This window comes from Pseudonaja textilis, chromosome 3 (genome assembly GCF_049901715.1).
Source record: "Pseudonaja textilis isolate UNSWEBS1 chromosome 3, rPseTex1.2, whole genome shotgun sequence".
In the NCBI taxonomy this organism is placed as follows: domain Eukaryota; kingdom Metazoa; phylum Chordata; class Lepidosauria; order Squamata; family Elapidae; genus Pseudonaja; species Pseudonaja textilis.
Genome location: NC_141992.1, coordinates 70,071,977 through 70,085,447, shown reverse-complemented (window position 1 = coordinate 70,085,447; position 13,471 = coordinate 70,071,977). Strand labels below are relative to the sequence as shown.

At 34.8% G+C, this 13,471-nt stretch overlaps 1 protein-coding gene across 12 annotated transcripts in view; it reads left to right on the top strand.

Annotated features, from left to right (window-relative positions):
* The first annotated feature begins 79 nt into the window (after positions 1 to 79).
* Positions 80 to 13,471, top strand: part of FUBP1 (far upstream element binding protein 1) — a 29,914-nt gene continuing 16,522 nt past the window's right edge. For 6 of the 12 annotated variants that reach the window (XR_015742895.1, XM_087930056.1, XM_087930053.1 and 3 more), the window contains exons 1-13: positions 80 to 284; positions 3,302 to 3,392; positions 4,134 to 4,196; positions 4,986 to 5,027; positions 8,122 to 8,161; positions 9,350 to 9,399; positions 9,489 to 9,560; positions 9,778 to 9,835; positions 10,827 to 10,989; positions 11,074 to 11,172; positions 11,264 to 11,365; positions 11,746 to 11,848; positions 11,938 to 12,038. Coding sequence is in view for 11 of the 12 variants with exons in the window: in XM_087930056.1 (XP_087786182.1) it covers positions 171 to 284; positions 3,302 to 3,392; positions 4,134 to 4,196; positions 4,986 to 5,027; positions 8,122 to 8,161; positions 9,350 to 9,399; positions 9,489 to 9,560; positions 9,778 to 9,835; positions 10,827 to 10,989; positions 11,074 to 11,172; positions 11,264 to 11,365; positions 11,746 to 11,848; positions 11,938 to 12,038 (1,098 nt within the window). In the remaining variant the exon portion in view is untranslated. The remainder of the gene's footprint in view (positions 285 to 3,301; positions 3,393 to 4,133; positions 4,197 to 4,985; positions 5,028 to 8,121; positions 8,162 to 9,349; positions 9,400 to 9,488; positions 9,561 to 9,777; positions 9,836 to 10,826; positions 10,990 to 11,073; positions 11,173 to 11,263; positions 11,366 to 11,745; positions 11,849 to 11,937; positions 12,039 to 13,471) is intronic. The other 6 variants (XM_087930059.1, XM_087930057.1, XM_087930058.1 and 3 more) reach the window with 1 other exon arrangement.

The following is a 13,471-nucleotide window of genomic DNA, read 5'->3' as shown; positions in this document are numbered from 1 at the left end:
GCTCAAAGTCTCGCGTCTTTTGCCTAGATGTCTCGCGAGGGTATTAGTGGCCTCCCCTCCTCCTCTCGCGAAACACGATGCGACGCAAGAATGTGAAAGAGTCCCGCCCGCCGCCATTTTCTTTCTTTCTTGGCAGGCTGGGAGGACGGTAGGAAGTAGTGGAAGGAGACATGTCGGATTATTCTACGGTGCCTCCTCCTTCTTCGGGAGCACCCGGCGGAGGCGGAGGAGGTGGCGGGGCAGTCAATGATGCTTTTAAAGACGCGCTGCAACGGGCTAGGCAGGTGTGTATTACGAGCCCTGAAGGGAATTTTCCCCCCTGACTGGCTCCTCAGACTTCCAAGCAGGCCGCTGGCTTCTCTCATTACCTCTCGGCTTCTTTCACAAAGGGAAACAAACCTCCTCACATTGCGGAGGCGCTAGGAGCGACCACCCACTTCGAAGGGCTGGGTTGGCTTTTATTTCGGGAAGCTTTTTCAGAACTCGGCGCAGGTTTTTTGGTCCTACAAAAGCGTGGAAGGCCAAATCGCGTAGTATCCATTATGTTGCCACTAAGCGGTGGAAGGCGGAGAAGGAGGGGAGAAAAAGGATTAGGTTGAGATTCAAAAGAAATGGAATGAGTTGACTTTTTAAACTCGCGTTTGACGGAAAGTTATTTCCCTAACATCCTTCTACTTCGCCTTCTGGAAATGGCGGTGCCTTCGTTTCTTTAAGAAACAAAAATTAAAAGGCAGTCGGGTCTTTCCGATTGTCTGAAAGCCCCCCACGCCCCTGTCCATTCATCCTCTCTTCCACTGTGCAGAGGGGTTTACGTTGTGTATGTGTCCCCCCTCCCCGCGTGTTGTGCAATATTTTCCATTATATTCGCTTGCATGTGGCTCGCGGGAAAATATCGGTAACTGAACTGTCGGCGTTAGAGCGGATTCCTCGTAATCTGGCGCCCTCCGGTTCTGTTAAACTTCAACTTTTCCGTTCACAAACTTAAGCTGCACACTACGTGTAATAGTTTCTTTTGTTTCTGTAGGAAGGCCAAGGAGGCACACACACCCCCACCCAGCTTTCATCTGGCCCACCCATTTTCCTAATTAACCAATAATAAAACGTTGTAGAGATGATGCTAGTTAGGGTTTCCAGGTAATCTTCAGTTTGGACTTTCTTTGACTAAAATAGGTGTTTAGCCTCTTGATGTTGAAGGTATTTGGTGCTGTTCTTCATTATGGAAAGCAAAGCAAAGCTTAAAGGTTGATTAGAATTCTTTGCATTTTTATTCAGACAAAATTCACCTAACTGAAAAAATGGGCTAAGCAGTCTTGCTGAAAGATTTTAGTGAAATGAAAAAAAGAATGGGCTCTTGACTTTTGTGAGCTGTTATATTACTGAAGAGAGATGATTTTAAAATAATGTAATGTGGGGGCTTTGTTTCCTGCTTCTCTTTAGGTTAATGTTTTAAGAAACAAAGCAATTTCACATTTTTAAAATGCGATCCATTATAGAAACAGAAAAGCATATATTTATGCAGTGGAGACCACATGCAGTACAGTTTTCCAAATACAGAATAACTTTCAGTTAGTTCATCTTAATCTTAAATAGGAATAAAATCACAGTTCCTTTAAAAAGAGATAAAATACATGGCTAGGCTTAGTGGAAGAAGGGAAGGGAATAGATTACAGTTTAAAACTATAATAGCAATACTGTTGGGAGTTAAATAATATGGTTAGCACAAAAAACCTTAAAACGGATAGGGGTTAGGGTTCCCAGTGTTATATGCAGTCCCAGTGCCAAATCAAGTTTGATCTATTGGATAGACTTAAACATGGCAAGTACCTTCAATTTAATCAGTTCCTTATTTTACTCCTACTACTTTTGTTTGAATAGCAAAATAAGAGAATTGGAAAGTACTTTGGAAGTCTTCTAGTCCAAGTCCAATCCCCTGATCAAGCAGGAAACCCTGTACCGTTTCAGTCAAATGATTGTTCAGTATCATCTTAAAGACTCCAATGTTGGAACGCCCCCAATTTTTGGAGGCAATTTGTTCCATTGATAAATTGTTCGAATTGTCGGGAAATTTCTCAGTTCTAAGTTGATTCTCTCAATTAGTTTCCATCCATTACTTATTTGAATTGGAGTTGGATTGAATTTGAAATTGAGTCAATTTGGATTTCAACTCAAAATGTCATGTACTTAAAGGCAGAAATAATTGTTTCACATGGAACAGAAGGGGAAAATAAAACTCAAAGCTGAGCCACTGAAGAGTGAATTTCATACTATTTGAGAACAAAATATATATGCCTATAAAGTTGGGGATAAAAGAGTAGAAAATAGTGCAATCAAAGAGATGTAGTGGTAACAGTTGTTTTTGAAGTTGTCTGACACTTCCACATTGATGAGCAAATTATTACATTTTACCTTGGGGTAGTATTTAAGGCATCAGGTTAGAAACCTGCAGACAAAGCCATTTGTATGACCTTGGGTCAGTCTCTTTCTCTTAGCCCTAGGAGGAAGGCAATGGCAAACCACTTTTGAACATCCTTGCCAAGAAAACTGCAGACATTTGTCTAGGCATTCTGCGAGAATTGGAGATAGACTGAAGGGAGAAACCTTGTATCAACAGACAATTGTACTTTGATACTTCATCAAGGTTATTTTAAATAGCAGTAAGTTCTGCTGAAGTACTCTGAAACAAATGGGATTGACTTTTAGGAAGCATAAATAAGATTGGAGTGGTGATAGAAACACATTTGGTGGTCATATTTAAAAAAGAAGGGACTTATTTTAAAATTTAGAATATTTTAAAAATGTAGTACACATTCCTAGTCTGTTAACTGCAAACAGTATAGCTCTGTATTCTTGGTAGTCTAGTGATATTTATTCAATTCATATCTCCCCTTTGACACTGTTATGGAGGATCTACATAGATTGATAGTTACTGAGATGTTCAGCCAAAGTTCTTTCAGTTGGTAGGCTCTCAAAGAAGTAAAAGGATTACGAGGATTTATATACCATGGTATAGGTTCTTTCCCAGTTCCTTTTCCTTCAATAGTTTAGACAAAACAGACAAGCAGTTAACTAATAGTAATTAGTGTGTTAAGCAGTTTGATAAATAATATACACTAATGCCTGCAATAAGTATAGAATATTAATGTTATATAATACATGATAGGTGGAGCATGTACAAAACAATTATCAGTAATGATTTCTTTAATAAAAACACTTCTTGTATAGATGCAAAGTATGCTTTATTAACAATTCAGTAGTACAATGTAATTCTGTTGGTAAAAGTAAATATGTATCTTTTTTCCAGATTGCAGCAAAAATTGGAAATGAATCAGGGACATCTGTGAATTCAAATGATTACAGTTATGGGGGACAAAAAAGACCTCTTGAAGATGGAGGTATGCCGCAAGATGCTAATATATACTTTCTCAAAATTGTAAACTGATTGAAGAGTGTGTGTGAGAGCTTGTGTAGTTTCTGCTTAAAACATGAAATAGTACATTTTAAGCATATACATGATCTTTAGATTTGACTAAAGCTAGCTAGGTTACTCGTAAAAGTAGACAGCAATGATGTTTACATTTTAAGAATCTGGGAAGGTAGGTAAGTATTCTTTGAAAACTCATTGTTTTAAAACATTAACAAATTCTATAGTGAATTCAAAACACTCTTGAATTACTTTTTCAGATTTTGCATTGTGCAGGTGCAACATTTTAAAATGGAACTTAGTTTCACCAAAATTACAAATGTACAATTAGATTTTGGAGAAAATGTCTTCTAAATTGTTTGAACCCAGATAAGATGATGCTGTGACTATTTTTTCCTTCTACAATGTGTTAGCGAAATATATAGCAAGCTTAATTTTTAGGTTCATGGGCTTAAACAAGTTTACTGTGTTTATCTTTTAAAAGTGTGTAGTATTTTTTAAATTCATGAAGACAGATTTCTGATCTTGGAAGAGATGTAGGCTTTGAAGGAATATAATTTTGTTTGCAGAACATTTTCAAGGCTCTTGACAAGGAGTACTTGTGTACTTTAATGAAGTGCCTTTTATTAATGGTGAGGCTTTTAATATTCAAGATTGAGCTAATGATGCTTCAAATGATGTATGTAATGTATTCTTTTTATTTTATGTGTAGATGGCTCTTGGACAAGTCCGAGCAGTACAACACACTGGGAGGGAATGCCCTCTCCTTTTAAAGGCAGGAATTTTTATTTATTACCTGTGTTTAGTATGTAAACGTGAAATGAACTAGTGAATCTTTTGCAATGGATGACACACACATTTCTTGGAATATGTGTCTGACTTTTACTGCACTTAATCATGGTGGTTCGTGTATTCCTTAATATGGGGTGGGAAGGAAACATTTAAAGTAATTTTTATCAGATTTTGGTTATCTACGACTTTCACTCATACTAAACGAATTTGGATAGTAGCTATGGTAGTGGTTTTGAATCTCCTGTTTGAAGTTTTATGCTGTGAAATTTTCAGTATTTGAAAAGGAAGCTTGAATGACAGTCCCCAGTTTGAGATTGTATTGCTATGTGTTGGTTAAATTTTAAACTTTGATTTTCTGTTCAATATTGTGGTTGTTGTCAGACTTAATTGTAGAATGATTATTTCTCACAATGGTGGTTGTTTCAGTTTTTGTTACAGAAGCATCATTAGCTTTAGTGTCAAATTACTAATAATATAGTTAAATGTTTGTTACATTTTAGTGCCTGGATATCCATGATACCGTTTTTAAACCTGTGTGTTTTTATTGAATATGATACGTGATAAATGAAAGTACTTTGCATTTTTCCCCAATTACACTAACCAAATGTTAAACATGTAAGATTTTTCTTTGTTTAGATGATCTATTCCTTGAAAATTCAAAAACATGCTAAAATGCACTGGACAAGTTGCGTTCTGAACTTCTGGAACAGCCATTTATTTAAGTTATCTATATTTATGACCCAAAACATTTAAAAAATTCTTAATTTTGCAGATCAACCAGAACCTAAGAAAGTTGCTCCCCCAAACAATGATTGTAAGTATTTATGATTTGCTGTAACGTTATCATGCTATTTAATATATACTGTACACAATGCTGCTGTTTTAAGTTGTGTATATTGATCTATTCTGATTCTCTCCATCTGTAAGAGCAAGCATTTCCAATTTTCTTGCTACGTACAGGATTCTGATAGGTGGTACTAGCAGGAATATGAGCAGAGGTCCTGTTGGTTTCTGATGATAAAAAATCAGGAATCTGTTACAGGTAATCTTCAATTTACTACCACAACTGGGCCCAAAATTTCTGTTGCTCAGCAAGGCAGTTGTTAAGTAAGTCATGTCCCATTTTATGATCTTTTTTGCAACAGTTAAGTGAATAATATGGTTGTTAAGCAAATCTGGCTTCTTCCATTTACTTTGCTTATCAAGAAGCTCCCTAGGAAGATTGCAAATGACAATTCCAGGACCTTGGGACACTGCAACCATTGTAAATACCAGCCAGTTGCCAAGAACCCAAAGTTTGGTCCTGTGACTGGATATGGTGCAATGGTCAAAAGTGAGAACTGGATATAAGTCACTTTTTTTCAGTGCTGTTGTAACTTTGAATTGGCATTAAATGAATGGTTATAAGTCAAGGATTACCTATATCACTTTTTCCAACTAAGAAGTTTTTATTAAAAGATATAAACTTTCATGAGCTATAGTTTATCAGCTACATAAAGTGGTTGTCCTGCACTGTAGACAGATCACTGATTTTTGCTACTAAGTAGTAAGACATAATTAGGAAAATAACCTTAATGAATAACAAGTAATCAATGCCGTTTGATTTTAAAAATAACCAAAATTGAATTTGGTTTTGTGTTAGTGAAATGGAATAATAAAAAGTTGTTTATCACTTTTCCAAATAATGGGTTAATGTTAAACTTTCAACTGACATCTTTTTAGTTAGAAGTCTTTACTAATCTACTTGGGGATGATCTATATTCTAATAATGATACACAAGATTTCACCTACAGAAGAAAAAAGAGTTAAAACGATATTGCACAATTCAGTAGTTTAGATATTTTTTTAACACAGTTCCACTTCGAAAGTTATATTCTGGCAGGAGTAAGTATGTGCAGTTGTTTGGATTGAAAGAAAACAAAATGTTTTAAATTTAGCATGGGTCACTCGCTTTTGCCATTCTCTAAGGTTGCATGGTCTTATTATGGAGTTTGGGGGGGGAACTACAGATGCAACTTTCTGAGTGGCTGTTTTTAAACCATAAGTATTTTCAGTTGTGGGGGGTACAGTGATCTTTGAGTCAATCTTGATTCCTATGTACCAAGGAATCCAGAATAACTATATTTTAACAAGGTTTTAATTAAAAGACATTGGCTAAAGTCACATCGGTTTAAAGCTGTAAAGCAAGATTTATAATACTGATTATAGAGTTTCCATACCGCTCTAAGCCAAAACCTAACAAACATATATAGAATATGGCTTTTTTATTTATAGTTGGTTTTTTAGATTAGAGTTGACCTTTCAAGGTTCTGGTATAAAAAAACTTCCTTTTCGAATAGAATACAAGGTATTCTACAGCTAAAAATGTTTTAAATAGTCACAAAAGGTAATGAAACATTTCCTTGAATTTTTATACTAGTTAAATAGAAATAACAGAACCCTGTAGGTAAACTTAAAAATAATAGACATTATTTTGTTTTTGTTTTTTTTACATAGTAAGATTATAAAGTTTAGCAATATAAGCTATTTCTCTCCTGTAAGTTCTTAGTAGTGTTTATTTCCTTTTTATTATTGATGTACTGATTCCAAGCCATATTTTGGTAGTATACTGTGCTACCTCTGTAGAAATGTGCATGATACTGCCAACAGTTCCTTTTACCGTGTTAAATCATACTGTTCCAAATCTTTTTTAATCCCTTCCATCCAGAAGTAAGGTCTACTGACTTACAACCTAACCTAATGTAATTTAGGTAGTTAGATTTAGTATTGCAGCTGGAATAAAATTTAAGACTGGCTGTTTTTGTTAAATCTGTTCAGCAGTTACAATTACATTGAACCATATTGAAGTACAGAGTTATTAGGTTTAGTTGAATAATGTCTTTATTGTTAGTCCTTCATATGTTTAGCTTTTTCCCTATAAAACTTGGTTTCATTTAAAAACTTAAAAAGTTAAAAATGAAACAAAATTCAAAGTTTGAATTAACTTTGAACGCTAACCAACAATATTTTCTTGAAAAAACAGAATTTTTTTCCTTTTTATTAATTGGTGATAGTTTACAGTTCAAATGATTGCATGGTAGTATTGAACACAACTATCACTTCTTATGTTATGAATTTGCTTTTTAATTTGTACATTATATGAATAAAAGCCCTAAATGCAGCAGCTATTTTTGCTTGAAAACCATATGTATGACAAGTAGGGCTTTCGTTTATGTGGTTCTTCCTGCTTCATAGTCACTGAGTATAGACTGAGTGTTTAGGGGAGTGGAAGCTCATTAAAGTATTGTGTGATGCAGGAAAACATGTGGAGTAAAAAGAAAGAACATGGGCGGGAAAATTTTAAGTGAAAAAGCCCTAGCCCTTTCCCAGAATCTAACAAATCTTGTTTGGCCTTAGAACTAAGCAGGATCGGGGGCTTTTAATAAATTGAATGTTAAAAACAGCTTCTAGGTGCTGGATATCAAACTTGATTTAAAGGAGACTTTGCCTTGGTGTTATGTGGGTTTTTTTTCTTCCCTTTCACATTTTTATTTCCAATTTACATAAGCTTCCATTTGCCTTTACTTGCAAAATAGTAAGTTATTTTTGCTTGCCCGGACTTGAAAATCATAGCTTGTCAGTTGATCTAGAAATAAACTAAAGAGAAGGAAACAACTAAACTAAGCATATCAGGTGGAATTGACCAGGTCAAATACTTCGTCTGTGCTTTTTTAAAAATTAGTACCAATTTTGAGCTCCCTCATTAGTGATATATTTCTGAGTTAATGATATTTTGGCACAATATGTAATGTTAGTCAAATGTAAATATATTGAAGTGAAGCTAGTCCTGCATGTTTTTGCAGTTGTGGGTTATATGCCATTGTAGATTATTTGGTGAAATTGTCAAAGTATGTAATATTTCATTTTAGCTTTTGGAAATCAGTTACCACCCATGCATCAGCAACAGAGGTAAGGTTTTATTTATCTTTAATTTGTTCTTTATACAAGGTAATATCTTTTATTGGTTTGTTTTAGAAATTTAGAAATTGTTATATTATCAGTATCAGAAATGTGCTTTGGGAATTGTCCCTTGTGAGCAGACCAAAAAACTGTTGGTTAAGGTAATGTTAAAGGAAGGTAATGTTCATATAGTTATTTCAATCAGTAATTGAAATAATTATAGCTTCAACTGTTTGGGGAATTTTTATTTACTGTTTGCCAGGTAATGTTCACCATAGGTGACATTGAAGCAGATGAGGTAATTAGTTGAGTAAGGGATAAAAGATTAGGTCTTTAAGTCACATGTTAAACAGTATGTAGTGAAAATGCTTGTTTTTTATTATGCTACTTCAGTGAAAATTAATTGCATTTCTTTTAACACACATTTCCATTACACTCAACAAGATAGATCCACTTTTCTCCATTAGTTTGAGTTCATATTGCACAACTTGGGTTGTTTCTCACACTTTTTTGAAGTATGCCTATTCAGCATGATTCAGGCAAAGTATTTTCTCTTCGTTGCAACATTTGTTAAATATGTATGTTGTATATATCAAAAAAGTAAATGAAAAAGTAGGATGGGCTGCATTAGATTCCGCTATGTCTCCTGAAATTTTGTAATTGTACTTTCTTTGAATTATTAGTATAAAACATTGCCATATATAACTTAGAATTAAGTGTATTCATTTGGGGAAAAAAAACCTTAAGGTTCAAAATGTTATGAAATAGTTTTGGTGAAATTTCCTAGCATTTTATTTCCCATTTATGTTCTTGGTACATATTTTGCTTTGTGTGTGACTTTTAACTTTACTAAAAAAAATGAAATAATATGATGCATCTTTGAAATGTATATAAATTGCAATAAGTTTCCAGATTCATACATTATAAATGGCTTCAGCATTATTAGAATGTTGACATTTTAACTAATTGGCTAATGTTTGACTGCCTATGTTAAATTATTAATAGGCTATGTTATTTTTTTAGGCATAGTGATTTAAACAAATACGGAAACCAAAGGACCTTAACTGAGTAGAAGTAAAATTAGCATACATATATATAGAGAGAGGGATATATTTATGATTTACCTCTTTATTTGGAGAAAATACTTTAGTTCTAACTAGGTACAAATACTAGCTTATAATGTGTTTCTTTCTCCAGGTCTGTAATGACAGAAGAATACAAAGTTCCAGATGGAATGGTTGGATTCAGTGAGTAAAAAAATTTACTACAGTATATTTAAATCTGTTGGAGTACATGGTATTAATTCATTAACTGATTTGTTTGTCCATTTCTCAAGTAATTGGCAGAGGGGGAGAACAGATATCTCGCATACAGCAAGAATCTGGATGTAAAATACAGATTGCACCTGGTAATTATTTTATTTTCTCTATTTTACTAGGTTAACAGTTGGAACATAATTTATTGTTGCATGCAGACAAATTAATTTTATTATCTTAAATTGTCAGTTTATATCAGCAAAATTGAAACCATTATGAATTAGTTGAGTGATCTGTTGCTAAAAATCGTAAAAGCAAATTACTAATATCTGCTTACTAATGTTCATTCTATGCTCTTTACATTTGTAGATAGTGGTGGGCTTCCTGAAAGATCTTGCATGTTGACTGGAACGCCTGAATCAGTACAGTAAGTTTCTTCACAAATGCCTTCAGATCATGTTGAAATAGTTTTTGTTAAGAATTATCTTTCCAAATACGTGCACTGTTCTAACTTTGCCTAATAAAAGTGTCCCAGGCTGTATGCTATTGCACACGAAATATATCTAGCTCTGACTCTGAAATATGAACAATCTGCAGTGCAAAAGTTTCTGATTTTCAATTAAGTGATTACTGGTCACTGGAAAACACTCTTCCAGGTTGTTTGGAAGATTCAGTAGCTCTACGGAGGCTAATTTACAGGCAGTCCTCAGCTTAAAACCAGTTTCTTAACAACCATTTGAAATTATAACAGATCATGAAAGAAAGAACTCAGATTTGGAATTTAAGTGTTTGCCGTTCTAATGTGGCCATATTTTGGGCACCAGCAACCAGGCCACATATTCGCCACCCCATAATCAGATGACAGCAATTTACAATGTTTTTTCCCCCAGAAACAAGTACATACTTCCAATTCCTGAAAAAAAAACATTGCGTAGCAAATAGTGAATTTGCTTAATAACTAGTGCAAAAATTATTACGAAATAAGGCACAATCACATGATGACCCACTTTATAATGCTATTATTTTAAGAAAAAGTGCAATAGGTACACAACATGTTTACTTTTGAAGCATGCATTCACAATGATTTGTTGAATAGTCTTTTAGCAATACTTGTACATTCATGATCAGCCAAGTATCAAAGTTTTGGGTAGAATTCAAGTTTTTTCAAGTTGCAAACAGCAGGTGACATATACTATTAGTTCAGTGTGGCTGTTAGTAGTATGAAGAAATCACATGTATTCTCGTTTTCTCTACTTTTCCCATTTAACGTTGCTGCAAATAACACATTTCAAAAGTTTATAAAATAGATTATTTCATGGTTTTTAGTTAGCAACCACCCTAAATATTCTGTCAATTGCTGATTGTTATTTTTCATACATTTTTAATTGCAAATGCTTTTTATTCATTTTTTTTGCAAGATCTGCAAAGAGATTGCTCGACCAGATAGTTGAAAAGGGAAGGCCTACACCAGGATTCCATCATGGTGATGGCCCAGGAAATGCTGTCCAGGAAATCATGATTCCAGCTAGCAAAGCAGGATTAGTTATTGGAAAGGGTGGAGAAACTATAAAGCAGCTTCAAGTAAGTTGACAGATTTTATTTTCTAAAAATACGTGTGAACATTTAATATTTTTATGATTTGAATGCATTAATTTTATTAAATAGGAGCGTGCAGGTGTTAAAATGGTGATGATTCAAGATGGACCACAGAACACTGGAGCAGATAAGCCTCTTAGGATCACAGGAGATCCTTACAAAGTCCAAGTAAGAACTGATTTTAAATGTTAAATTGTATTTCTCCAAGAGGAATGATTGTAAAATCATTGTATCTTATGTGTACTCATTTTTCTTTCAGCAAGCAAAGGAAATGGTTTTAGATCTAATTCGTGATCAAGGTGGCTTCAGAGAGGTACGAAATGAATACGGATCAAGAATAGGAGGCAATGAAGGCTTAGATGTGAGTATGATGATTTTTTTAGGCAAATTTGTACTTTAGGCCTGTGTTCATCCATATCTATGGACAAACATAAATTTCCTATTCCTTTCACTAATTTAAATCATCTTGATTTAAATTAGTGAAAGGAATTAGTGAAAGGAATAGGAAATTTATGTTTGTCCATAGATATGATTATGATGCTTTACTCCCTGTTAAATACTATTCATAAAATTGGCTTTAAAATGCTTAAAAATACTGCAGACTATCTAATTTCTCCTTTGAGTATTCCTGCTCAATTGATTACTGTTGAGTATAATGGTGTTTTTCATCAGTTACATATTGTATTGATTTGCTTTAAAGTTCTTATTTAATATTTGTTAAAATGTATTGTGTTTCTTAAGGTACCAATACCACGTTTTGCAGTTGGTATTGTAATTGGAAGAAATGGCGAAATGATAAAAAAGATACAGAATGATGCTGGTGTAAGGATTCAATTTAAACCAGGTAGAGTTCCTCCATCGGAAAATACACCAATTGCATGTTTTTCTCTATAATACTTAAATACTTATAAAAAATACTTATTGCTCTTGTAGATGATGGAACAACACCTGATAGAATAGCACAGATCACAGGACCACCAGACAGATGTCAGCATGCAGCTGAAATTATTACAGATCTTCTTCGAAGTGTTCAGGTTGGTTAATAGTTAACAGCCAAGTTTTTTATAAAATACTGATACTCTTAACCTTTAGGAGGAAAACATGCATGAATATTTTTCTGTTAAAACTAATTGAGATGCCTGCAGCTTATAAATTTGTATTTCACTGGTTCTGTGCCTCTAGTAGTAAGTTTTATTCTGCAGTATTGCTTTGAAACAGGGCTGTCAAACTCAATTTCATTGAGGGCCACATCAGAGTTGTGTTTGACTTTGGAGGATCAGAGAGTGGGGCGTGGCCAGAGTGTGGCCATGGCCAGGGGTGGGTGTGGCCATGGTGGGAGTGACAAGAGACTCATGTCAGGGACACCTGTGTCCAAGTTCTAAGGCAGGACTTCCCTGAGACCTTCCCTCACTCTCATCTTCCTTCCTTTTCATTCTCTTTTCTTCTTCCTTCTCCTCTTTACTTATTTTTCCTTCCTTTTTCTTTCTTTCCTCTTTCCCTTTCTCCTTTCCTGTCCTTTCTTGCATGCTCAAATGCAAAGGGGGAAAATTTTCTCCTTTTGTTTTTAATTTGCTTTGATAGCTCTCTGCCAGTGAAAATGGAGCTCCTGCAGCCCTCTGCCAGCGAAAATAGGATATGGGGGTGGACACATGCGCCTCCCCAAGCTCCATTTTTGCTGAAAGAAGCACCATGGGGCAGTCCTTCGTTGTTTCCAGGGCAGCCCCATGGACCGGATCCAGTCCTCGGGCCTTGAGTTTGACACCCTTGCTTTAAAAGCATAGCATTGATTATAAACTGTGTAAGATTTTTGAAACAGCCAATTTCTTAAAGAAGAAAGATGCTTGGATATTGCAAAGGTGCTTTTTCAAGAGGCAGCAGACTGACTTTGTTTTTCCTTGAAGACATTTAGGTTCTCATCCAAGAAGCTTCATCAGTTTTTTGATGAGAAGCAAAGGGTCTTCGAAAGTCCAGTTGCCTCTTGAAAAAAAGCACTTTTGGGATAACCATGACCTGGAGGACTGAGAATCTCCATAGACATAAAGCTGTTTGGAAATTGATAGACATAATTTTCAGTTGAAAATGATGCTAAAATTATGTGCGGTGCCATGATCCTTACATTAAGAGTCATTGTGCTATACCTGCAGGTACCACAGTTATTTGTGGCTTTCCCAAATGTTTTTGCATATACCTCAAATTGTATGACTGAAATAATGTGATACTGCCAATTAATTGGTGTTTTCACTTAATTTCCCCATGTCCCTTGCTCTTAGGAGTGAGATAGAAATCTTACAAGCGATAATGGCTTAGAATGATTTCATTTATATCCCACATTTTCTCTGGGAACTCAGACTGGTAAATTGTATTTGATTTTCATAGCATGAGCCTTCCCACAATAGGTTGAGCCAAGAGTTGATGAATATTCCAGAATCACCAAATGACGTTCATAGTCAAGTGGGGACTTATACCT